General features: G+C 45.1%; 2 protein-coding genes across 4 annotated transcripts in view; one reads left to right on the top strand and one right to left on the bottom strand.

The window, feature by feature from the left end:
- The window catches only part of PARP9 (poly(ADP-ribose) polymerase family member 9), a 34,296-nt gene extending 28,484 nt beyond the window's left edge, over positions 1-5,812 (bottom strand). The window contains exon 1 of one of the 3 annotated variants that reach the window (XM_048869119.2): positions 5,744-5,812. The gene's annotated coding sequence lies outside the window, so the exon portion shown is untranslated. Of the gene's footprint in view, positions 1-5,431; positions 5,723-5,743 lie in introns of those variants that run through there. The other 2 variants (XM_048869120.2, XM_075117759.1) reach the window with 2 other exon arrangements.
- On the top strand, positions 5,750-21,388 carry DTX3L (deltex E3 ubiquitin ligase 3L). Its single transcript, XM_048869122.2, has 5 exons — positions 5,750-6,030; positions 7,266-7,501; positions 8,555-10,102; positions 11,897-12,114; positions 20,848-21,388. Exons 1-5 carry the CDS (start codon positions 5,850-5,852, stop codon positions 20,915-20,917), a joined length of 2,253 nt encoding a protein of 750 aa, XP_048725079.2. The 5' UTR covers positions 5,750-5,849; the 3' UTR covers positions 20,918-21,388.
- The last annotated feature ends 5,746 nt before the right edge of the window (positions 21,389-27,134 follow it).

The following is a 27,134-nucleotide window of genomic DNA, read 5'->3' as shown; positions in this document are numbered from 1 at the left end:
GTGAGACAGTAGGGGAGGAGGAAGGACAAGTGATATGGTGCCCTGTACTAGCTAGGATGTGTAAGCAGCTACTAGCAATTTCACAAGTTCTCATTGAACTCAAGTGCTAGAGCGTTCTGTTTTTGGAGCTGAAGTCTATCTTTAGCAATATCAATAACTTATGCCAACTGTTCATTTTCTGAAGACCAAATGTCTTCATCTAGATGAGCCACAATTTGATGGGGTTCTGATCCAAATCCAGATGTTACTCTAGGCCCTAATTTCTTTCTTTAGAAAACCCCCCACTATTTATTTAATAAGTTTTAACAAGTTTACAAATTCTTGACATGTAAACATCAGCAATAAAACAATAATTACAACAGTTAGCTTTTGTTTAAAGAGATATACAGTAATATATAAACATCATATCTTTCTATTTCACAGGGTGCTACCATATTACACAGTGAGCATCACTGCAATACTTATGTCATTTCTAATGATTTTATTAAATTGAGTAAAATCTCTATCTGCACATATTTAACAGACCAGGTATGTCTATCAAATGCTAATGTTAAAAAAAAAATGGACAGGTGGGTTGAGCTTTTTGCAAGTGAATGTATTTTGTCCGAGTACTGAATAAAAGGTGACTAAATATGTAAGTATCTATCTATCTATCCTCTGTGTATGTTGTTGGGTACAGAATTCGTGTGTTAATTTTTCCATCAACACAGTTTCCCATATTTTTGAACCTTTCCTCAATGGTTGGGCTATTTTATTTTTTTCCAATGAGAGGCTGCTAATAGCCAAGCAGCTACTAGCAGGTGAGAGATTAATTCTTCATTTACTTTTGTGTGACCATTTCCACTACGAAGCCCCAGGAGGATTACCAAAGGATCATTTGGTAATAAGTATCCAATAATTTGTGATATTTGATTATGAACTGCAGCCCAATACTCCCTAATGACTAGACATTTCCACCATATAGGCAAAAAATCTCCTCTTTCACCACAATTTCTCCAACATTTATCCCTATTCAGTCTATATGTTTATTTTTAACCTGACTGGTGTGAGGTACCACTGGAACACTGAGGATGCTAGTCCTCTTTTCCAGATCAAACCCGATTTATCTGGGGTAACTTGTCTATCCAGTGCCTTTTCCCAGAGGGCCTCATATGGACAACTTTCTATTAGGAAAGCTGTCTGCACAGGTTGATATAAATTAGTTATTTTTTTGTTTCCTAATTGACCACTTTATTAAGGTTAGCTTTCTGTTTAAAACACATTTTCTAGAAAGATAAGAAACATAGTGCCTGACTTGAAAGTACTGGTACCAGGGAAGAGTGGACCAATAAAAATGAGTTTTGATCTCTAAAACAGAAAAGTTTCTTTACTGAATAGTTATTCCTTGTCCTCTGTGCAAAAGGCTCCATAGCAGGTGCAAAAAGTAAAGGAGACAATGGACATCACTGCCTAATCCCTTAGTTTAATTCAAAAAGGGGAGATTTAACCCCATTAATCCGCACCACTGCTTTTGGGCTGATGTAAAGAGCAGTTATGCATTTAAGGAACTGGTGGCCAAAGTCCACATGTGACAGGACTTGAAATAGGAAGTTCCTCTCTATTCTACCAAAGGCACCTAGTGATAACAAGAGAAATTGATTTTTTTGATCTGGCATTATGAATGATTCCAAGTACTCTCTGAAAATTGTCTGACATTTGTCTATCCTTAATTAATCCAGTTTGATCTGGATTTATATAAGCTAAGAGCATAAACTGCAATCAGCTAGTTAGTATTTTTGCTAAAATCTTAATTTCACAATACAGCAGAGGGCCTAAAGGAACTGCACAAGGTAAGGTCTTTTCCTTCTTTAGGGGAAAACTTTCACAGTAGCTTCTTTCATAAGTTGTAGAAGTTCCTCCCCTAACAACAAGTCGTGGAATTCCTCTCTCAAAGGACCCACTAATAACTCCTTAAATACCTTGTAAAATTCAGCTAAAAAGCCATCAGGTCCTGGAGTTTTACCACTTTTCATACTTGCTACTGCCTCTAGGATGTCTTCTTCTGTTATTTCTTAAATCAATTTTTCTCATCTTTGGCAAGCCTGCTACTTCCAGATATTTTTGAATAACTTCAAAGCTTGGAGTATCTCAAGTTTAGAGATTTTTATAATAAGCAGCAAAAACAGCACATATTTCATTCAGGTGTGTAACTAGCTTTTGCTGATTTTTCTTAATTGATGGAATAATATGTTGCTCTTGAATTCCTCTAAGCTTTCATGCTAATAGCCTATCATTTTTATTTCATTTTTCATAAAACATCTGCTTTGCATACCTAAAGGCTTTTTCAATGGGATTTGTCATCATCATATTCAATTTCCTGCTAATATTAGTTAATTTTTTTTCTTCTGAGCCTGTATTTTTATGACAGGTTTCAGAGGAACAGCCGTGTTAGTCTGTATTCGCAAAAAGAAAAGGAGTACTTGTGGCACCTTAGAGACTAACCAATTTATTTGAGCATGAGCTTTCGTGAGCCACAGCTCACTTCATCAGATGTGTACCGTGGAAACTGCAGCAGACTTTATATACACACAGAGAATATGAAACAATACCTCCTCCCACCCCACTGTCCTGCTGGTAATAGCTTATCTAAAGTGATCAACAGGTGGGCCATTTCCAGCACAAATCCAGGTTTTCTCACCCTCCACCCCCCCACACAAATTCACTCTCCTGCTGGTGCTAGCCCATCCAAAGTGACAACTCTTTACATAATCAAGTCGGGCTATTTCCTGCATAGATCCAGGTTTTCTCACTTCCCCCCCACCCCCATACACACACAAACTCACTCTCCTGCTGGTAATAGCTCATCTAAACTGACCACTCTCCAAGTTTAAATCCAAGTTAAACCAGAATATCTGGGGGGAGGGGGGGTAGGAAAAAACAAGAGGAAACAGGCTACCTTGCATAATGACTTAGCCACTCCCAGTCTCTATTTAAGCCTAAATTAATAGTATCCAATTTGCAAATGAATTCCAATTCAGCAGTTTCTCGCTGGAGTCTGGATTTGAAGTTTTTTTGTTTTAAGATAGCGACCTTCATGTCTGTGATTGCGTGACCAGAGAGATTGAAGTGTTCTCCGACTGGTTTATGAATGTTAGAATTCTTGACATCTGATTTGTGTCCATTTATTCTTTTACGTAGAGACTGTCCAGTTTGACCAATGTACATGGCAGAGGGGCATTGCTGGCACATGATGGCATATATCACATTGGTGGATGTGCAGGTGAACGAGCCTCTGATAGTGTGGCTGATGTTATTAGGCCCTGTGATGGTGTCCCCTGAATAGATATGTGGGCACAATTGGCAACGGGCTTTGTTGCAAGGATAAGTTCCTGGGTTAGTGGTTCTGTTGTGTGGTATGTGGTTGTTGGTGAGTATTTGCTTCAGGTTGCGGGGCTGTCTGTAGGCAAGGACTGGCCTGTCTCCCAAGACTTGTGAGAGTGTTGGGTCATCCTTTAGGATAGGTTGTAGATCCTTAATAATGCGTTGGAGGGGTTTTAGTTGGGGGCTGAAGGTGACCGCTAGTGGCGTTCTGTTATTTTCTTTGTTAGGCCTGTCCTGTAGTAGGTAACTTCTGGGAACTCTTCTGGCTCTATCAATCTGTTTCTTTACTTCTGCAGGTGGGTATTGTAGTTGTAAGAAAGCTTGACAGAGATCTTGTAGGTGTTTGTCTCTGTCTGAGGGGTTGGAGCAAATGCGGTTGTATCGCAGAGCTTGGCTGTAGACGATGGATCGTGTGGTGTGGTCAGGGTGAAAGCTGGAGGCATGCAGGTAGGAATAGCGGTCAGTAGGTTTCCAGTATAGGGTGGTGTTTATGTGGCCATTGTTTATTAGCACTGTAGTGTCCAGGAAGTGGATCTCTTGTGTGGACTGGACCAGGCTGAGGTTGGTGGTGGGATGGAAATTGTTGAAATCATGGTGGAATTCCTCAAGGGCTTCTTTTCCATGGGTCCAGATGATGAAGATGTCATCAATATGACTATCTTATAACCTTTTTAGCTTCTGTTCTGATTCTGTTTTTTCTTGAGCTCTTTCATTCTTTAGTTGAGAAACTGCTAATCAACCAACCCCTAAATACTGCTTTAACTGCCTCCAGGAGCCCGTATCATTTAATTGGAAATGTTGAACAATGTCCTCTTTAATTTCTGCAACCCATCTTTGCCCTTTTGGAAATGCAAAGCATGCAGGGGGGTGAGGTGTAGAGTCAAACTTCTGCTAAATGGAAACTTCTGCAATTTGGTCTCTAAAACTGCATTAAGGCTATGTTATTCTGTCCCCCTGCTGGTCTTCTCCGGACCCTAATTTCAGTACTAGACAAAATCAAAACCCCAGGTCCAAATGCTTCTAAATCTTGGAAAACTTTGTTTCTAAAAGCGAAACACAAATGCTGTGTAGCTCATTAACAACAAAAGCACAATCAGCTACCATCACTGATGTAAGTAAGGCACAATATCAAATCTCCTCTCACTTAAATCAGTTGTGTATCAGTGGAGTGACTCTTGATTTTCACAGGTGTAAGAAGAGAATCAGGTCATCAGATCATGGAGGCCATCAAGGAATACCTCAGGGCCAGGTTCATAGAAGCCCTTGAGGGGATATTAAATACAGGCAGTATTGCTGATGTGCTAGCACACCAGGAGCAGTTATGCAACTGCACACAGTAGCATAGGCGCATCTGCACAGTGAGATACATGCGGTCATATTTACCCAAATGATTTCAAGGATGTTCAGAAAAATGCATCTGTGACCATTTCAGTAAATGCATCTACACACATTCAAGGCCCTGATCCCACAAGGAGTTCTTCATGAGCAGAACTCTGCACCACTGACTTCACTGGGGATTCACACAGATGCAAAAGTATTCCCCCACAAAGCTCACTGCAGGATTTGGGCCCAAAACTAGTGTTGCCCATCTTCCAGGATTGGCCTGGAGTCTCCAAGACTAAAAGATTAATCTTTAATTAAAGATTATGTCATGTGATGAGACGTCCAGGAATACATCCAACCAAAATTGGCAACCCTAGCCCAAACATGTAAAATATACCAACACGAAAATATCGGGAACGCCACACTTTAAAATCTCAGATGCATTGGTGATATATTAATTTATCTTAAAATAGTAAAACATTTCAATGCAAAATAATACTTGAATGCAATGTTATGGGTGAGAATTTAAATATATACAACTCAGAAAAGTGTCATATGGTTCCCAGGTCAACCATAACTCAGCCTCAGTGCAAGCAGATAACAACGAAGCCAGACGACAGGAAGACAATGCTCACTGTTGATGCCGCAAGGGACCACCACCCACTGGCTGTAAGAACCCTAGCCGGGGCAGCAGTCTCTCTCACGTCAATCAGTTAATGGCGTCACTCTGATTTACACGGCGCATTACCGAGATCAAAATCTGGGACCCACAAACCCACACCTATGTGCCCATTCAGCTCCTGGGGCCAAACTCTGCTTGCTCCCTTGTCGTCAGGACTGCAGCGGGGTAGATCAGCACCGAATGTGGCCCTCTCTGCACGCCCAAGGCTTTGCTGGCAGCGGTCAGTTGGCTACCCCGAAGGAAGCACCGCCCGGGCGCAAACAATGCGCCCTACCGCAGCCCCGGGGCCCGCGCCTCAGCAGCGCCCGGGGGGGCCCTAGCGCGCCCGCCCCGCCCCGACTCCGCCACACGCGCCGCGGGGCGGGGTGGCCCCGGTACCTGGCAGGCGGGCCGGGCCGGGCCGTGGCGCGGGGCGGGCTGTGGAGTTTCTGCTGTTTGCGACCGACGCTGGGAATCGAAAGCGAAAGTGAGCCGCCGCCGCGCTATGGCCGCCCTCCCGGCCCCGCTCCTGGTGCGGGTCTCTCCCGCGGCCCGGCCCAGCGACAAGCTGCGGCTCAAGCTGGAGAGCTACTTCCAGTCCGCCAAGCGCTCCGGGGGAGGCGAGTGCGAGGTGGAGCGGGGCCCCGAGCCGGGCGCCTACCTGGTGTGCTTCCGCTCGGAGAAAGGTGAGGGGGGTGCGCGGCCCGGCCCGGCCCGGCGCCGGGTGCTGGCTGGTGCCCTCGGCGCCTCGCTGAGGGGAGGGCATGGCCCACTCCACTCTGGCTTCTCGAGGGGGGCGGGGGTGCCAGGCTGGGGGGGGAGGGGCGCCCTTTAGCTCAACAGCATGTCAGTGCATGCCAGCCCCAAAAGGGGCTGGGGGGGGGGTGTGCCAGCCATGCCCTGGGGGGGTGGTCCACAGGGTGTGCCCGCCGTGCCCTCTGTGTCTGTGTGTGCAAGCCGGGTGTGTCCCAGGCCTGTGAGGGGTGCAGCCTGGGAGAGCTAGCCATGCCCTAGAGGTGGGAGAACGCGGGGTGTGCCATCCATGCCCCCAGTGATGCAGAGTGCCAGTCTTGTCCCTCAGCGGCATGGCATGGCAGCAGCCCACCAGTTGTGCCACAGGGATCGTGTGCGCCCATAGTGCAGTGTGACAGTATGCCAACTGTGTCACTCGGCATGGCAGCAGGCTGTGCCCCTTGAAACATTTTGCAAGCTGCTACTCAGCAGGGGCAATGGATGGCATATCAGCTATGACATTCAGCAGGGTGGTGATGTGCCAGCCGTAGCCACCTGTGCTATACTTGCTAATGCCCCTAGGCAGCACCCCAGCTGTGAACCTGTCTGGGTCCGTGGCATGCTAGCTCTGCCAAGTGCCGGCTGTACTACTCTGTGTAGAGCAAACTTTGAGTAATGTAAAACTCCCATAACTGCTCCTATGTTACCCACATCTTCGTCCTTGGTGTAGGGACATGGTCAGGGAGAAGGGAACATGGATGGGAACCTTAGTAGCCATTGACAACCAGCATAGTTCTCTTTGAGATGCACACACGAAAAGTGCTATACAGTATAACAGTTAGATGGTGGGCCCTAATTTGTGCCATGGCGTGGGCCAGCACCTAAGGGCCCCAGCACTGGGGCAGTACAAAAGAGGCTTGAACACATTTTGTTTCAAACCTTAAAATTCACAGTATGTGTGCATTCCTTGGGGATTGTTTTTCCTCTTCCTTTCCCCTTGTGTAATCATTCATAGGGGTGCAGAGTGGGTGTAAAACCATACCAGATCAGAATGTTAGGCTTTTACACATGTGAAAATGACTACACAGGGGCAAAGCAATGGAGAATCTGACTGTTTAGTGTTCATTGATACACCAGAATAAGCAGAGGATCCCTTCTCCTCCTCCAATTTATTCCCACCTCACAATAGATAAGAACTGTGTGAAATCACGTGAAGACCATGCCCTAGAAATTGATGGCAAAAGTCTGAAGATATTTATCCAGGCAGATTCAGAGATAGAGGATCATGGAGAAAGCCAGCCTACAATACAATCCTCGGGCCAATCTAGCACCTCAGGCTTTTCACAACTTCAGAAGAAATCTGATAAGAAACAGCTTGGTGAAAAACGTGATGCCAGTTCATCTTCTAGAGCATTTACTGAAAAGGTATGTTTAATATAGAAAAATAACTCACCACGCTCTCACATTCTCATGACTTACACATGTACACCTCTGCTGCCATACACCAGTTGGAGAGAAAGAGCTCATTTCACCTTCTAGCCAGAATAGAAGAGTTGGAAATTGTTACTGTGCATTAGATTTATAAACTTCATGGTCAGCAGCACTGAGACATGTCCATACTCCTAATTAACATATAGGCATACAGTATAGCATGGTGACTTGTAATGCAGTGGTAGGGATTTGCAGTCATAATTATGTTTGTGGCATGTGTATGTCCTCTGAAATTGGGGGACATTTATATTTTTCAGAACCAATTTGTATGCCTGGCTGCTACTGAGGCACGTACAGGAACCCTTTCAAAGGAACTAATAAATACAATCAGATATTCTATTCCATATAGGTTCTTACACTGCTCTTGTCATCGTAGAATCTGAGCACATTCCAGTATACAATAAGTGTCAAGCACATCTATGACAAGTGGTTCATTCTCTCATCTAATGTAGTGCTTTGTTTTGGTGGGGTTTTGGGTTGTTTATTTGTTTTTGAATGTCTGTACTGCTCTGTCTGTTTTTGGTAGGGAAGGCAGGTCAAAGAAGCGTGCCTTGCACTTGGAGTCATGAGGTTTGTGATGGTCCTTAGTTCCTGTGGGATAAGGAATAATGCGTACCAGCAAAGTAGATCATGAGTTGCTTTTTATGTTGTGCTAATGTGCACTGGGTCTCAATTTAAGAGAGCTGTGGATAGCCTCTACATTGCCCCACTCCAGTTCCCATTAGAAGATGGGAGTTTTTCCACAGATTTCATTGGGAGCAAGATTGGTTCTCATGCATGTGTACATAGGGATACTAATGGCAGTATATCAGTATACGTGAGTTCAAAGAAGACTATATGCAAGAGTGTTTATATATAGTAAGAACAAAATAATCTTGGCAAATTGAGAACTAGTGTAGAAAGATATTTTAAATTAAATATTTGAAAGAACAAGCTGAGAATTTTAGGAAAACTGCTAATGATCTCTGCTTGTTCTTTCATTTTCAGATTTTTCTCCACGTGTCTGCAACCTTGAATACCGACCTGTTCACTAAACAGGAAAGACAACAAGTGACCATTCTGTGGCCAAATTTAAAAATAGAAAAAAATTCTAGTGACCACAGCATCGAGAAAGTGACAGGAGACTATGCAGATATTGAAAAAGTGTATCACTATTTTGATGAACTCCTTATAAAAAATGACCAACACACTGATTTTTCACACTTTGAAAGAAAGAATGATTTGGAAGATATGAATGAGAATGGTTTGGATGAAGTGAACAATATTGAAGTTCCGTCAGCTCTCTATGAATACTTTAACCATGTCTATGAAGAACAAATTAAAGAATTACAGCAACGTTTCAACGTAAAGATAAAAAGCAAAGAGCATGACAATGGACTCACTTCAGTATACTTCATATCTGTTGGGAGTTCTGGATTAGTAGAGAGAGCTCAGCAGTCTTTTATCACTGATTTTCAGAAAGGAATAGCAGATTTAAAACAAGAAAAAGTTTATTTGACAAACAGTTCCCAGTTAAATGAAACACTACAGAAATTAAATACCAGGTATAGGAATCTTCTTGCCAAAAATGAAGGAAGTACAGTAATACTGCGTGGTCCAGCACATGAGATTTTGGCTGCGAAAAAATTTCTTGATGAAAAAAATGTGAACAGCCCACTTGAAAAACCTGTGAAAATAACATCTGAAGCTTACACATATAGGAATGGAATTGAAGTTGATTGTGTTAGGCTTAAACTCTTGGAAACAATATTAAGTAAAGAAATTGAACTGATAAATCAAACATTTGATACCATAATAGAAAACAAGGGCTCTCCACAGAACCAGAGAGCATGCATCATATTTAAACCTAAGAACAAAGATTCAGATATGTCTGCACATGCTTATGAAAGCTTCATTAGTGCATTTCAGAAGGCCTCAGCAATGATAACTGAAAAAGACCTCTGCTTGAAACTTTCAGGTGATCAGAAAAAACAGCTGAATAAACACTTTAATAAACTACAACTGGAAAACCCAGGTATAATACTTAAGAAAAAGGAGGAGAAACTCAGTTTAAAAGGTTTACCAGATCTTCTGCATGCTGCTGAAAAGCACATCAGGAACTTTCTTTACATTGAAGGCCCTGTAAAGATTAAAGAAGGGACAGCTCTTACTTATGGTGCCAGCTGGAGAGGTGCTACAGGAACTTCCCAGGATGCAGATGATGATAGGAAAATGAATAGAGTTCCTCCCAAAGAACAACCTAGTCCAAAGTTAGCAGGAGGAGTGGAAGACAAAGATGAGTGTGCCATTTGCATGGATAAAATCTATCAAAAAGAAGTACTGCAAAAGTGCAAACATGAATTTTGCAAAGCATGCATCCAAGAGGCAATGAAGTATAAGCCTGCCTGTCCTGTCTGTAATACATTCTATGGACTCATACAAGGAAATCAGCCAGAAGGAACAATGTCTTTCTCAAAGCTTCCTTATCCAGTCACTGGCTATCCTCAGTGTGGGACTATTAAGATTGACTATTGTATGCCAGGTGGGGTTCAAACGGTAAGTATATTTGAAAGTGTGTGAAAGGTGTTTGTTAACAAAACCGAAATCGAAGATAGAATCCAATATTTTTCCAATCCTAAAGAGATTTTTTTTTTAATCCAGCAGATATTTATTCCAATATTTTTGTTAGGCTCTGGTACTCTGAATATACATTACAAATCCCAGTTTTCCAAATAGGATCTCATATCACATCACATAATATGATATTTCTCTATGGACTTCTATTAATATGCAGTACTAACACCCAATGCTGGATCAGAGCTACAAGGGAAACACAAAAATATCAAATATTAATCAATACAAATGAAAGATAAAACCAAAATGGTAGCCCTCACTGTTATACGCAATGAGCCTGTTTCTCCTTTCATGTAGGTGTAAATCTGAAATAACTCAATTGAAATCAGTGAAGTGATGCTGCTGTGAGGGGGGAATCAGGCCCAGCACTTGGCTACAGAAGTGTGTAGTTCATTGTGGGGAGGAAATGATTGTAAGGGCTTTGGATTATGTTATGTGTTTTTACAGCATCTAGCACAATAGGGCCCTGATCAAGACACTTAGGTACTACTGCAGACCAAATAACACTTGCAATGACATCAGTAGAAAAGCGAAGGGAGAGGAGGAAGAGAGAACTCCAGAGAGCTAGGAGAGCAAGAACATGATATTTAGAAACAACAATGAATGAATTAATTGAGACAAGAAAATGTGAGAAACTGAATGAAGGGGATGGGCAGGGAAGAAAGGAGAGATGAGATGCCCTAACAAGGAACAGTTCTGGTGAGGCTATTGAAAGTGAGGATGAATTTCAGTGATACCTCAGATACACAGGAAACCAGTGAAGAAGTGAAAGAGAAGATGTGTAAATAGAAAGGCAAAGTCAAATTAAGCATGCAATGTGATTTTGAACAGACTGAAGGAGTTGGAGAATGGATTTGGGGAGATGGGAATAAAGAGCATTGCAGAAATTGAGGTGGCAGATTCGTTTTCACACATCTGCCAGTATCTATGGTGTATATATAAGGCCCTTTGTTTTGGATATTTACTGATTTTCTCTGAAAAATTCTGGGGTTTTGAAAAAGTCAGTTTTCAGGCATTACCAATTTTTCACCCAGGCTTTTTTGGAACCCATGAATTTTTCAGAGACAGCAGGGAGCTGGGTCCCATCAGCCAAGACTGCCCAACTGCAGCAACAGGCCTACAGGGAGCTGAACATTGCGCCCTATGAGTACTAGCCTCTCTATCAGACAGACACCCTCCTGACTCCAGTCCTTCAGCATGGTCCCTTCCACTTTCTCTAAAGGGTCGGGAGGGAGCTCTGTCTAGCAGGGGAGCCAGTACTCACAGGGCACAGTCTTCTGCTCCCCTCCTGGCCATCACCCTTCAGCATGGCTCCCTCTGCTCAGTGGGAGAGCAGACCTGGGAAGGGACCTGGGTCCTGGCAGCTGAAGCTGCCTGACCACTGCAGTGACAGACCCATAGGGTGTGGAAGGCTTCCTCAACTGCTATATCATGAGGTCCCCTGCTGCACCTGTAAGTACTTGGCACTGCTCCAAACCTACCCAATACCAGGATGTAGCGGGCATCGCTCTACCCCTGTGAGTACCAAACATCACCCTCCTGCCTGCTGTCCTTCACTTTTGATTTTTACTGATTTCCCGTCCTGCTGCCCTTCTCCCCATTTTTTTTTTAGTTGTAATAAATACTGATACATTCTCAAGAAATTTTTTTTTAAAGAGCCAAAAATGAAGGGCCTTGGGTTTACAGACCATTTGTGTTGTATTCTTTACAAAACAGAAAAACCATCCAAACCCAGGCAGACGATATTTTGGAACAAGTCGAACAGCATACTTACCTGACAACAAGGAAGGAAGAGAAATTTTGCAGCTGCTTAGAAGGGCCTTTGACCAAAGATTGATCTTCACAGTGGGGCAATCACGTACTTCTGGTGCAAATGATACGATCACCTGGAATGATATTCACCATAAAACAAGCATATCTGGGGGACCTGAAATGTGAGTATTTTTAAGTGAATTTAATGCTTGCCAAACATGCTGGATTGACAGGCCTGAACCTTCTTTCTACTAAATAATTTTGGCATTGCTAACACCATTGCAAGTTACTGGCACTTGTGTAAAACATCTTGGGTCACACTCTCGACTGCCTTGCACCTTGTGTTGTCATTTACGACTGTGAAAAGTGGGTTGCTGTAAGAATCCTGATTTGATACATTTTACACTCAGTTTGCACAGATGTAAATAACTACACAAGGTGCAAGGCAGTGGAGAAACAGGCCCCTTGTGTCCATGCACAAAACTTCTTTCAGTAATACACAGGCATTAACACCACCAAAGCAATTTTACCTACTCTAGGCAAGACTAAGCACCATTACATACTCCATTCAGTCACTTTATTGTTGCAGAGCCGGTGTGGTCAGGGAATGCAAGCACAGTAGATACAACAATGCTGTTATTCCTCCAAATACAATTCTACATTGCACCGTGTCAGGGTTCCCTCCCCAGTCTGAACTCTGGGGTACAGATGTGGGGACCCTCATGAAAGACCCTCTAGGCTTATATTCTACCAGATTAGGTTAAAAACTTCCCCAAGGCACAAATTCCTTTCCTTGTCCTTGGATGGTATTGCTGCCACCACCAAGTGATTTAAATAAAAATTCAGGGAAGGGTCACTTGGAATCCCTATTCCCCCAAAATATCCCCTCAAGCTCCTTCACCCCCTTTCCTGGGGAGGTTTGAGAATACTATACCAACCAGTTGCCTTTAATGTAAGTACAGACCAGACCCTTTATCTTTAGGACACTAAAATCAATCAGGTTCTTAAAAGAAGATCTTTATTATGAAGAAAAAAGTAAAAGGATCACACCTGCAAAATCAGGATGGAAGGTAACTTTACAGTGTCATAAAAAGATTTAAAACACAGAGGACTCCCCTCTGGACTCAGCTTCACAGTTATAAAAACAGGAATAAAACTACCTCTTAGTATAGGGAAAATTCACAAGCTGAAACAAAAGGTAACCTAATGCATTTCCTTGCCTTACTTACAATTTTTGTAATCTTAGATAGATCATTTCTTGCCTGGTCTCTCTCTCTCTGTCCAGAGAGGGAACAAACAAAGAGAGCACAAACAAAATCTCCCCCGCCCAGATTTGAAAGTATCTTCTTTCCTTATTGGTCCTTTTGGTCAGGTGCCAACCAGGTTATTTGAGCTTCTTAACCCCTTACAGGTAAAGCGATTCAATACAGCTGCAAGGAGGAATTTTATGCTACTCCTTCCTTTATATTTATGATACACCCTTTGTGACACTTACAATTAATGGCACTGGCTCTGTCACCTGTCAAGCCACTCACCTACTAGCTGCATATATGACAAAAGGCACCCAAGTAGCTACTCAACTGATCTCTGCTGGCTGTAAAGTACTCTCCTTTCTTCAGAACAAGCAAGTCTGAGAGCAGATGTGGTGGTTCTCCACCTGTTTCAGCTTTACCCATCCCCCAAGAACCCACACCCCAACTCCCACTTCAGCACATGTCCCAGATACAGAATGAAAAATACCATAATAACATTCTGTAAAAACATACACATTTGGTACTGTCAAGGTTCCTTCCCCACTCTGAACTCTAGGGTACAGATGTGGGGACCCGCATGAAAGACCCCCTAAGCTTATTCTTACCAGCTTAGGTTAAAAACTTCCCCAAGGTACAAACTTTGCCTTGTCCTTCAACCCTATGCTGCCACCACCAAGCGTGTTAAACAAAGAACAGGGAAAGAGCCCACTTGGAGATGTCTTCCCCCAAAATATCCCCCCAAGCCCTACATCCCCTTTCCTGGGGAAGGCTTGATAAAAATCCTCACCAACTTGCACAGGTGAACACAGACCCAAACCCTTGGATCTTAAGAACAATGAAAAGGCAATCAGGTTCTTAAAAAAAGAATTTTAATTAAAGAAAAGGTAAAAGAATCACCTCTGTAAAATCAGGATGGTAAATACCTTACAGGGTAATCAGTTTCAAAACATAGAGAATCCCTCTAGGCAAAACCTTAAGTTACAAAAAGACGCAAAAACAGGAATATACATTCCATTCAGCACAGCTTATTTTACCAGCCATTAAACAAAAGGAAATCTAATGCATTTCTAGCTAGATTACTTACTAACTTTTTACAGGAGTTCTGAGCTGCATTCCTGATCTGTTCCCAGCAAAAGCATATCTCTCTCTCTCTCTCTCTCTCTCACACACACACACACCCTTTGTCCCCCCACCCCCTTTGAAAGTATCTTGTCTCCTCATTGGTCATTTTGGTCAGGTGCTAGCGAGGTTATCTTAGCTTCTTAACCCTTTACAGGTGAAAGGGTTTTGCCTCTGGCCAGGAGGGATTTTATAGCACTATGGACAGAAAGGTGGTTACCCTTCCCTTTATATTTATGACAGGTGCAAAATTAGTTTTTAAATTATTTGTTTGTCCTATGAGGCTCCTCCAAGGGCATAAATAAATACATATATACCAAAACAGAATAATCAGTCAAATTAAAGAGTCAAATTTCAAAATAATTGAATATGTAAATGAATCCAATCTTCTCATCTCCTAGATCAGTGGTTTTCAAACTGCAGGTTGCAACCCAGTACTGGGTCGCAGCGGCTCTGGTCAGCACCGCTGACCGGGCCGTTAAAAGTCCCATTGGCGGTGCTGCCCGGCTAAGGCAGGCTAGTCCCTACGTGTTCTGACACCGCACTGTGCCCTGGAAGCAGCCAGCAGCAGGTCCAGCTCCTAAGGTTGGGGTGAGGGGCCCCACGGGGTTCCGCACGCTGCCCCCACCCTGAGCACTGGGTCCGCACTCCCACTGGCTGGAAACCAGCCAATGGGAGCTGTGGGGGCGGTGCCTGCAGGTGAAAGCCACGCGCCTCCGCCTAGGAGCCGGACCTGCTGCTGGCCGCTTCCGGGGCGCAGTGTGGCCTGCAGTGCCAGGACAGGCAGGAAGCCTGCCTTAGCACCCCTGCTGCACCGCTGACCGGGAGCTGCTCAAGGTAAGCCCATGCCCTAATCCCCTTCCCCAGCCCTGAGTGCCCCCCCAAACCTGGAGCCCCTTCCTACATCCCAAACCTGTCATCCTGGGCCCCACCCCAGAGCCTGCATCCCCAGCTCAGAGCCCTCACCCCAACCATCTGCCACATCCCTGAGCCCCACCCCAGAGCCTGAACCCCAGTTCAGAGCCCTCACCCCCAACCCTCTGCCACAGCCTTGAGCCTCCTCCCCCCCCACCCCTGCAGACCCGGAGCCCCCTCCTGCATCCCAGGCCCCTCATCCCTGGCCCCACCCCAGAGCCTGCACCCCAACCCCCTGCCCCATCCCAGAGACCCCCTCACACCCTGAACTCCTTATTCCCAGCCCCACTTTGCAGCCCTCACCCCAACCCTGAGCCCCTCCCACACTCCAAACTCCTCATCCCCAGCTCCGTTGGGTCGCAGGCATCAACAATTTTCTTCAACTGGGTCACCAGAAAAAAAGTTTGAAAACCACTGTCCTAGATGATCATTGCAATATGGTCTGGATCTCCAGGCCCAGAGTCAGTCTAGCAGCACTTTGAGAGATCCTGATGACTCTCCACCATTGTATCTGCAAGGGTGAGGGAGTAACAGGGCATAGGCTCTTCCCCTCATAGTGCATGTGTATGTCTTTGGACAGGCCAGAACTATTAGAAGCATCCATTGGAACAAACCCAAAATGTAAACAGGTGGCCATATACTCTGTAGACCATAGACATTAATGCACCTGCTCTAGGAAGCTGTGCTAGGAACTGTGGGGTAGGTGCAACAATCCCTGTATCCTGCACCACTTGCAAGGAGTGCTGCTTGTGGGTGCAGAGCACTGTGTGCACTCAAAACAGGATGGCTGGGGTAGATGCTGTGCTCAGTTGCAGCTTGTACAAGAGAAGTCACTCTGTTGCAAGTTGCAGTAGTTCACTTCTCGTGGACAGAGCTTTGAAGACTGTTTTTATCCATAGAAAATGGTACAACATAGATGAGACGTGCAAACATCCCCTCAAATGTATCGCATCTCTGACGAAAAGGTAGTATCTCCTTGGGGTCTTCAGTCTTCGTGTCCTTGGCCTCTTTTCTGAGGTTGCCAACAATAGTTTCAGTTGTCATTGACAGTTTTGGTGGTATGAGTGCTTGTGATTCATGGTCCCTATAGACCTAACCTGAGCCATAGTCATACCAGTGACATATCAATGAAAAGCTCTTTTATCCTTTTATGAGTCCTTTGAACCATCCAGTCTTCTTCCTGTTTTTAGTTTTATTCTGAATTATAAACTGGCAGCCTATGGAAGTAATTTTTTTCACATCCTTCACTACAAAATGCACAAATCAGCAGTTTTTTTTAAATTACAGCATTAGAGTTTTGTATGTTGTTTAACAAGAAAACAAGTTACTGGAGCTCAGAAATTGTATGTACTATGTAACCCACAGTATTACAATGGTTAGCACTATATTAATGAACTTCTCTACACTATCATGAGAAAATAGTAAACTATATTACTGTATAAACTATCGAGGAGAAAAGATGTTCTTGTGATAAGGGATAAGACTAAAAGAAAGAAGATGTGGGGCCAAACCTGGCTCCCAGTTTGGCCCTTTTGCACCAATTTGCTGTCACAGGCCATAAAGCAGCCCTACTGGAGCAAGCGAAGTTTCCCCATGCAGTGGGGAATCCCTGGGTGCTGTAGAATCTGGGTAATTGGCCGTACCCCACTGCTTTTTGCAACCTAAGGCATATAAGGGCCATGTCGGTGTGAGAGCAGTGCCAGACAAACTCACTAAAAATGAATGAAAGTAATAGTATATCCCTGGCATGGGAAATGAATACAACAGAAATACTGAAATAATTTGTTAGTCTCTAAGGTGCCAAAAGTACTCCTTTTCTTTTTGAAATAATTGAAATGCTTTGATATTGTCCTCAGAGGAACAATAGATAGTCAAGAAGGGTATACATAGCAGACAGTAACTGAATTACATCCTCCTTATGATGAGCTATATAGACCCTACAAGGGAATGGACACTAAAGTGTTAAAAAGGAAGCAGTCATGTCCCCAGCTTCAGCCAATGGGCACCCTAACAACAGCAAGGGTAAAATGCTGCAATCCAGAGAAACAGCCACTGTGAAGGAGCTCCACAGGGTCAGACCAGAGGAAGCTGCTCAGAGAAACCATTTTATTGCCAGAATGGATCAGAGAAGATTACCAGGCAGGTAGCTGCAAGACCCTGAGGTAGGAAGCAACTCAGAGAAGCAGCAGGAGATTTAAACAAAACAAGTTTCTGACTGTATCACCCCTGGGCTGGGGCCCATAGGAGTCTGGGTCCCCTACCCTACACTGACAGGAGTGAAGACTGCCACGACCTTTGACCAGAAGTAGAAACAATAACAGGAATACTGGACTTTGGCTTTTTGTTCCTGCTCTAATTTACTTTACTTCTGCCCTGTTGAAGAAAGAAGGGAAGAAACCTGTAAAGGGGGATAGAAGAGGCCCTAAGAGGACGGCCAGACTCCTGGAACGATTGATCGAAAGCCCACTAATGCGACCAGTAGAACTTTGGGTGGGGCCAGACTCCTTTTAGTCCTGGAAGGGGGGAAGAGACAAGTAACCCAGCCAGAGGTCAGGAGTTATAGATGAAGACTGACATATATAGGTTCCATCCCTGAACCAACTCAGGGACATTGAGGCAGGGACAACCGCAGTTCTGTGTATTACAGGGCTGAGGTCCTGCCATTGAACACCACCTGCTTTCTTATAGCTTCTAGCCCCTGAGTTCCCTCTCCCCAAACCAACTCCGGGACATTGAGGCAGGGACAACCGCAGTTCTGTGTATTACAGGGCTGAGGTCCTGCCATTGAACACCACCTGCTTTCCCATAGCTTCTAGCCCCTGAGTTCCTTCTCCCCTCCCCAGAAAACATTCAGCTTCCCAGTAAAGGTTTCAAAAAGTTGAATATGAATGGTTAAATATACACACATTAAGTTATAGTTCTGTTTTAAATCATTTGAAAAAAAGGTCAAAGGAATGATATAAACTGGACTGTTAGTATACAACATGCTGTCAAATATTGGTAGTTTTGTAATAAGGTATGTACTTACATGTCAAGATCCTATAATTGAAACGTTTTATTGTAAACCATCTGAAATATTAATAAATATTTGTAAGGCAGGCGGGGCATGTCGCCACCAGTTAGCATAAGAGCCCCACTGCATCACTTAGAGCAGGGGTCAGCAACCTTTCAGAAGTGGTGTGCCGAGTCTTCATTTATTCACTTTAATTTAAGGTTTTGCGTGCCAGTGATACATTTTAACGTTTTTTAGAAGGTCTCTCTCTAGAAGTCTATATATTATATAACTAAACTATTGTCGTATGTAAAGTAAACAAGGTTTTCAAAATGTTTAAGAAGCTTCATTTAAAATTAAATTAAAATGCTGATCTTATGGCACCGGCCCGCTCAGCCCGTTGCCAGCCTGGGGTTCCATTCATCGAGGCCGGCAGAAGGCTGAGCAGGGCCTGTGGCCGGGACCCCTGGCAAAGGGGCCGTCAGCAGGCTGAGCGGAGCCAGCGGCCAGGACCCCAGACCAGCAGTGGGCTGAGCGGCTCAGCCTGCTGCCACTCAGCCCGCTGCCGGTCTGGGGTTCCTTCCACTGGCTCCTGCCACCCAGGGTCCCAGCTGCCGGCCCTGCTCAGCCCGCTGCTGGTCTGGGATCCTGGCCCTGCCCACATACAGTGGGTACCTACCTTCTCCCTGTTCTAGCCCATTCTCTTCCTCTCTCTCTGCACTGAGCTGAGGGTGGGAGTGCACTGAGCACAGGGCTGGGGGGGAAGGAGCAGGCTGGGGGTTGGGGTGAAGGGTTTGGCCAGGAGCAAGAATGAAGGAGGGGGCTCAGGGTTGGGGCAGGAGGTTTGGGTGTGGAGTGCTTACCTGGGAAGCTCCCATTTGGTCTGAGGGGTGCAGGTAGGAATGTGGGGGGGGGGGAGTGCAGGAGCTCCTGTTTGGTGCTCTGGGTGGGGGTGAGAATGTGGGGGTGCAAGAGTCAGGGCACAGGGTGGGGGGGGCTGGGTATGTGGGGGGGTGCAGTAGTCAGGGCAGGGGCTGGTGGTGTGTGAGGAGGGTTCAGGAGTCAGGGCATGGGGGGGCTGGGTATGTGGGGGGGGCTGGAATGAAGGCTGGGGTTGGGGGGGTGCAGGGGTCAGGGCAGAGAGCTGGGGGAGTGTGAGGAGGGTGGAGGAGTCAAGGCAGAGGGCTGGGGGGGAGCTGGGTATGTGTGGGGGGGGCTGGAGTCAAGACTGGGGTTGTGGGGGGGTGCAGGGATCAGGGCAGAGGGCTAGGTGTGTGTGAGGAGGCTGCAGGGGTCAGGGCAGAGGGTTGGGGGAGTGTGAGGAGGGTGCAGGAGTCAGGGCAGAGGGCTGGGTATGTTGGGGGGGCTGGAGTCAAGGCTGGGGTTGTGGGGAGGTGCAGGGGTCAGGGCAGAGGGCTGGGTGTGTGTGAGGGGGGGTGCAGGGGTCAGGGCACAGTGCTGGGGGTCTGTGAGGAGGGTGCAGGAGTCAGGGCAGAGGGCTGGGAGAGTGTGAGGGGGGTGCTGGAGTCAAGGCTGGGGTTGGGGGGGATGCAGGGGTCAGGGCAGAGGGCTGGGGGCATGTGTGGAGAGTGCAGGGGTCAGGGCTGGAGGCATGTGAAAGGGTCAGGACAGAGGGCTGGGGGTGTGGGCTAGGGTGGAGGAGATGGTCCCAGCCCCCTGCCCAGAGTGGCTCACGGCAGGGGGCTGGAGGGGATATGCCCTGATTCCACCTCCTTCCCCAAGGCCCCATCCCCACCTCTTCTCTGCCTCCTCCCTGGAGCAGGAGCATGCTGCTTCACTTCTCCCCCTCCCTCACAACAGCCATCAGCTAAATGGTGGCAGAGAGGGAGAGGAGGAGGGGCAGGAACCCAGCACGTTGGAGGAAGAGGCGGGGGAGGGGGGAGTTTGCCTGACCTGCAGCAGCAGCTGGCAGGACCAAGCTTCTTCACCCTGCCCCCCGCGGGGGGGGGCGGAGAACTGCAGGCCGGGGCAGGCAGGATTTTTAATGGCATGCTGCTGCCTGCCGGGGTCCCAGCCTGGGTTCGGCAGCGGGCTGAGTGGGGCCGGTGGCTGGGACCCGGCAGGCAGCAGCGTGCCATTAAAAATCGGCTCGCAGGCTGTCTTTGGCACACATGCCATAGGTTGCTGACCCCTGACTTAGAGCAACCCTAAGGATGCTGTAATTTGTACCAGGATTCACAGTGGTTCCTGTATGGCCTGAGATCAAAAGAGACGAAAGACACCACTTTTGTAGCCTCATCCCATTGACACCCCCGGGTCTGCCTGAGTACTGTGCCTATTTTGAAACAATTAGGGCCTTATTTTCAGAGTTGCTGAGCGCCCACAGTTGCGATAGACTACAAGTGGAATTGTAGGTACACAGCAGGTCTGAAAATCCAGTTCAAGGTGTCAGTTTGGACACCCAAAATGAATGGCTGCTTTTGAAAATTTTAGCTTTAACCTTTCTGTGCCTCACTTTTCTCATCTGTAAATTAGGGCCTGTTTGTTTCACAGAGCATTGCAAGACTAATGTTTGTAAAAGTGCTTTAAGAGATTTTAATGGAAGGTGCTGTAGAATTGGGAAATATTGTTTCATTATGTAAATAGCCCAAACAAGTCTTCTCTCTTGTCCCTAGGTTTGGTTATCCTGATCCTAATTATCTGAAACGTGTTCGAGAAGAACTGAAATCAAAAGGAATTGAATAAAGATGTCAACCAACTGCTTTCAAGCTTTATTCACTATGAGATATGGCATTTACTTAATTATATCAGTTGATTACAGGTGCATATATAAAGTTTAGAGGACTTCTTCCAAGAAAAGCACAGTATTTCTGTATTGCCCAAAACTCCCATTGAATCCAGAGGCCTGGCACCTCTGAAAGTCAGGACCTGGTTCCAAGTCTTTGACTACATGTACCACAAGCCTATAGGCATTGCATTTTAAATTGCTTTTAATTTTATTTTGCTTGTAATCACAATGTATCTTCCAGCATGTGGATGAAGTACTCTCTGCTGATATAGATCTGATTGTTGTAGACATTTTACTTTACTATGATATTTTACATTAACAAAATAATTTTCTTAAATTTATAGTTATAAAACATATGGCTCTGAGTTAGTGCACTTGGTGATTATTAGCTAAGTAGTTTTCACAAAGTAAAAATGTGGTCTCCTTCAGTCGTCTCATGTTGTCTCTGCAATTCCATGCAGTCTTTACTGCACATACAGATAATAAGTAAAAAAGATATTTTACTTTTTTTACAGTGGCATAGGTGTGCATTGTGCTATCCAGCAATATAGAAGAGAGAGAGTTCCTGCCCCCAGGATTTTACAATCTAAGGGGCAGGAAATAGTCAGTGGAATCAATGGGGATAGTCACATGTGAGCTGCAGGATCAGGCCCACCTTTTGATAAACACAGTAAGTTATGACAACATACAAAGGATGGAAGGAATAGGTGAGTGTTACAACAAAATGAGGTTTTGACATAACTGACCACCCCTGCCAAAAAGCCAGAAGAAAGTAGCAGAGATCCCAGAAGATTCTGCAACCTAGATGTCATTGTAAATGAATCACATGCAGTGGCTCACCTCCAAGCAAGTACTTTAGAGTTAATTTATATTGCTGATAAATAAACTCATTTGTGGGGTGGGGGGAAGTGCATTTTCAGTATATGAAAGTATTTTTTATACAGTACTTGCTGAAAGGCCACTGGGGAAAAATGAGAATAGGTAAACTTGCTTATTTTCACACTGAATCACATATTCACCTATTAAAGGGTGACAGTGACCCTTTAAGAAAGAGCCAGGTCAGTGCACCTGTGCCACATCAACTGACCAAATTAGTTTTAAAAGAGGGCACCTGGGCCTGGAGAAGGGCGACTCACTGAGTCACAGCTAGGAAGCTGTAGCATTTGGATTGCTAGGCCCCTCTGGGAGGGGAAGCAGTGAGATCCTGAAAGGTAAAGAGAAAAAATTTCCTGGAAGTTATAGCCTGTGGTGAGCTGAGGAACTGTGTTTGTTGTTTTGGCTTAAGTTTGGAAAATAAAACGGCCTAAAAGAGACTCTGGGTGTGGCAGGGGGTCCCTTGGGAGAGAAGGGGAGAAGCCCTGTCTTGTTACACCATCCACAACCCTGTACTGGACATGCACAGGAGGGCACCGAGGGTGGAGCCTTCACGTAGGTCTCACCAACATTCTCTGTGCACCATATAAGTGGCTGTGATGCAATGCATCAAAAACATTCAACCATAGTGGAGGTGGTTTACTTTTCCACTCATCTTACAAAGGCCCAAACCCGCCAAGATATACTACCATGAGTCATTTCACGGGCGGGGGGTTCTGGTAGTACTGGCAGCTGCCCATTCAAGTCTACACCACAAAATAATTTTAGTTAAAAAGAAAATAAGGGAGATGTGACAAAAATAGATCAGTGGTTAAAAAGTGGAAGCATTGAGAAGAAAAGTATACGATAGAAAAAAATTAAATCAACCAGGACATAAGTGACAACACAAGTGTAGTCAGTAATAAGGAAGCACACTCAATAACAGTCACTGGGGTGAAATGTAAAAATATGGAAGGTGACAAAATTAATGAAAGCACAAAGAAGAACAGGAAGTATGAGGAACTTTACATTAGATTTGGCTTTATGTGCATTATATAAGAAGATATACAATCACTTAGTCCTGGGGAAATACAGGGCCAAAAAATTCTGCACACAATATTGCAAAATTCTGCATATTTTATTTGTCAAAATAATGGGGTATAATCATGCCCCTTTCAATTATGTTGGTAATTTATTTCGAAGTACCTGTCAGCAAGTATGTCTATAACAATACAGGCAACAAAAAATATTCCTTCAGTAGTAGAGTTAAAAAACCCCTATGACAACCCAATTTCTGTTTCTTTGTCATGCTTTTGTTGGGCGCCTCAGTCTGTGTGTATCATATGTGCCATCTGGGCACATCTTGGGTAAAATTCTGTCCCTCTGTTTTTTTAGTTGATTCTCCTTTTTTCATCCTGTCCCTATCCTGACACTGCTGGTGGGAGGGAGGTACCATTGGGAGGTGCTGGAGGGATTTGTGTTTACTGGGAGAGGGTATTTGGGGGGTGCTGGAGGTGGCTGCATGTGGCCCCCTGGACCAGACACCCTCACCCCCAAAGCTGAGCAGTAGGGCCAGGCACCTGCACCCCCCACCCCCAAAAAAGCCCAGCTACAGGATGCCCCTCAACCCAGACACCTGCAAACCACCACCCCCCACCCCTGTGCCCAGTCTCAGGCCAGACACCCGCACCTCCTTCCCCCAGAGCCCAGAGATCCAGAGGGAGAAACAGCCTGATGCTGGTCAGAGTGGGCTTGTGTGGAGTTTCCCGCATGCTGCGTCCTTCCTTCAGGGTGTGCCAGGAACAGCAGCTGCTGAGAACCCTCCAGCTCCTAGTTGTCCCCCACTATCCCAGCAGCGTCCTCCATTTGGGGGCTGAGGAGCCAGGCACTGTGTGGGCCCTAGTGGCAACCAACAGCTCTGCAATGTCAATTCTGTGGGGGGGGGGAATGAAATTCTGCACAGAATTAATGTTCTGCACAAATTCTGCATTGTGCAGTGGTGCAGAATTCCCCCAGAAGTAGATAATCGCTGCAGTGTGTTTCGTGTTATAAAATGCTTTCTATTTAGTGTTTAATACAGTAAATCCTCACTTAAAATCTTCCCGCTTAATGTGGTTTCCTTGCTGATCAATTAGAGAATATGCTCATTTAAAGTTCCACAATGCTCCCTTATAACGTTGTTTGGCAGCCACCTGCTTTACATAAGAACATAAGAATGGCCATACTGGGTCAGACAAAAGGTCCATCAAGCCCAGTATCCTGTCCTCTGACAGCAGCCAATGGCAAGTGCCCCAAAGGGAATGAATAGACAGATTCTCATCAAGTGATCCATGCCGTCACCTTTGTCCACTGCTTGCAGAAAGAGCAGCCCGTTGGAGCTAGTTGGTGGGGGCTTGGAACCAGGGTGGACCAGCAGCCCCCTATCAGCTCCCCCCTCCCCTAAATTCCCTGTGCAGCAGCCACCCAGCAGGCTATCAATTGCCAGCAGTTCAGCTGTCCTTCCACCCACTGCCATGTGCTGCTCCTACCCTCTGCCTTGGAGCTGCTCCTGGGAGCCTCCTGCTTGCTGTGCGGGGCAGGGAGGAAGAAAGGTGCTAATGTGAGGGTGCTGCTCCTACCCCCCACAACCCCGCTTACCCCATCTCCATAGAGCACTGGGGCAGGGGGACGAGGACACAACAAGGCTCAGGACGGAGGGAGCTTCCTGGCAGCAGCTGCTGTCTCAACTTGCTGGTCTACTTAAAAGGGCAGTGTACTTACAATGGGGTCAGCGTACTTAAAGGGGCAATGCATATCTCTCTCTCACACAGTGTGTATGTCTCTGTCTCCCCTCCCTCCATTCCTGCTGCCTTGTAGAGTGTGAGGCTACATTAACAACATGTGAACCCTTGAAGGCTCGGCTGAGTGCTAGTTCATCATTTAGCAGTAAGGCATCCCCTGGGAAATATCCCACCCTCTTACTTCACCACCTCAACCAAGCTTCACAATCATCGTTGCTGTGTACAGTATTAAATTGTTTGTTTAAAACTTATACTGTGTATATGTGTATAGTCTTTAGTCTGGCAAAAAAAATTTCTCTGGAACCTAGCGCCCCCTATTTACATTAATTCTTATGAGGAAATTGGATTAGCTTAACATCGTTTTGCTTAAAATAGCATTTTTCAGGAACATAACTACAATGTTAAGCGAGGAGTTACTGTACCTGCCAAACTCAGCCATAATTTAGCTACAAAACACGCTCTGTATACAGATAAACCTGCAGAATTTTTCAAATGAAAATTAAGCAAATTGAAGACTGGAAAACTGCGTGTTATTAACACAACCCATGTCAACAATAAAGCACTCAAACTTCATACAAAGTTAGCTACAGAATTGCTAAAGCTGGGAAACCTCATACAATTGCTGAAGAACTGATTCTTCCAGCAGTGAAGGACATGACAAACATAATGCTAGCAGAGAAGCAAGGAAAGCAATTAGAAATTGTTCCTCTATCAAACAATATAGTATCTAGCAGAATATGTGACATGAGCAATAATATGGAAAAACAGCTGGTGTCTCGCTTGCAGCTGAGTCTGTATATTGCCTTCCAAACTGACAGATGTTGCTGGAATGGCTCATCTGTAGGGTGAATTTCAGCAACCAGCCAGGTGTCCTAGCCACTGCCAATTACTGGGCTGGACTATCAATTATTCTGCTTGTTGCACTTAGCAGGCCTTTGCAGGAACTTAGCATAACAAACGCAAGCTGGGGGGAAGGGAGAGGGGAAATAGCTATCACATTTATCTCCCTCTCTGTACATACTAAGGTAAGTGAAAAAACAGGAAGTCTGGATATAGTCTAAGATGGCTGTAATAAGGAAATATCATGGCCAGACTTACTGCTTGGAAAACTGCTTGCTTAACAGTGTATTTTAGTGACTTTTTTTTTTTTTTTTGGTAACTCCTGCTTTTTGCCCAGCAACTGATTTTGTTTGGTCAGCTATGTAACACTGATGTTTGCTTTGACTCAGCTGCGGATTTGAGACCAGTATTTTTATTTCCATATATTTGTTTTCTTCCTAGATTGGTTTTGTATATGGGAGGGGAAATAAAAAATTACAACAAAAAAGTGTTAAGTGTTGTAATAGAGAGGGAGGAGGTGTGGCTAAAGGGCAGAGCAAGAGCCAATAGCTGCAATTCTCAGTTATGCCAATTTTGCAGGCTCCATATTCTCAGGCTAGCCAGGGACTGGACCTACACACTGCCACTTTCACACCTTACTATATCTCTCTAATATCCTGGGATCAACACAGCTACAACACTGCACACTTTCACATATGAAACACAGTACATCCCCACAACATGGCTGCTCCCAGCAGGAGGCTCAGAAGTGCCAGCTGTAATGAAAAACTTTCAGCAAATCTAACCTTTTCCCATTTTATTCATAGGGTGAAGTGCTAGGACTTACCAGACTGTATAGTGGAAATTCCCCTTCCTAGGGATCCTTGCACTGCAGAAGGATTTAGAAGGCTATAAAAGACTAGGCCAGTGAAAACTCCTGTTGTCATAGGGGTGTAATTCAGAAAGTGTAAAAAAGTTGAAAAGAGCTGAGAAGTTAAAAAATTGGACAGTAACAGACCATGAATCCCGATGATGATCTATCTAACCTGGTGACAGTCTCAACAAAAAGAGCTCTCCAGCATGCTTGTAGCTGTTTCCATCCCTTTCCACTAGCTCAACCAACCTTCAAGGGTTTACAACAAGAGAGGAGACAATCCTGAAATCTCATTACATAGATGAGTGTATTTCTAGCAGATTGTCCCACAACCACCGGGGTCCTTGATTTCTTTCATTTTACAACCCTTTAAACCGTGCGAGGGGAGAGGGTGTCCCCAGTTGTGTTGTATGACGTTACAGACATAACCTGTGACTGTATAGATGATTGTTGCAACCACTGTTATATATTTGCAGCAAATATTGTACAAAGGTTGTCGTGTAAGGTGTTTATGGAAAGGTTATAATTTTCTGGTTATGATTATGTTGTCTGTATGTGTGTACCATTTTTGTAGTTAAAGTTATGAATATTGGCTATGTACTTGTATCTCAATGTGTTTTGATTCTAAGAAGCCTCAGTGAAGCATTTGGTCAGCTTCTTAAGAAAGGACTATTCTCAGTAAGTGCCCAATCAAGAAACACTTGGCTAACAATGAACTTTGGGAGACGCCAATCCACATCTGAGCTTTCCTGGGAACTTTCAAACTAACATGTAAACAATGGGGGTCAGCCTGTAAAGAACTGTGTCATGCATGGATATGTGGCTTGCCCACGTGACTCCAGGCTCCAT

This window comes from Caretta caretta, chromosome 11, assembly GCF_965140235.1.
Source record: "Caretta caretta isolate rCarCar2 chromosome 11, rCarCar1.hap1, whole genome shotgun sequence".
NCBI classification, from domain to species: domain Eukaryota; kingdom Metazoa; phylum Chordata; order Testudines; family Cheloniidae; genus Caretta; species Caretta caretta.
This window is presented reverse-complemented; position numbering and strand designations above follow the sequence as displayed.

What these genes read in the sequence shown, in the direction of transcription:
- DTX3L (XM_048869122.2), top strand. Translation starts at nt 5,850, where the DNA reads ATGGCCGCCCTCCCGGCCCCGCTCCTGGTGCGGGTCTCTCCCGCGGCC. An exon ending in GTGCTTCCGCTCGGAGAAAG is followed by an intron (nt 6,031 to 7,265) that starts GTGAGGGGGGTG and finishes ACCTCACAATAG; the next exon opens with ATAAGAACTGTGTGAAATCA. An exon ending in CTAGAGCATTTACTGAAAAG is followed by an intron (nt 7,502 to 8,554) that starts GTATGTTTAATA and finishes TTTCATTTTCAG; the next exon opens with ATTTTTCTCCACGTGTCTGC.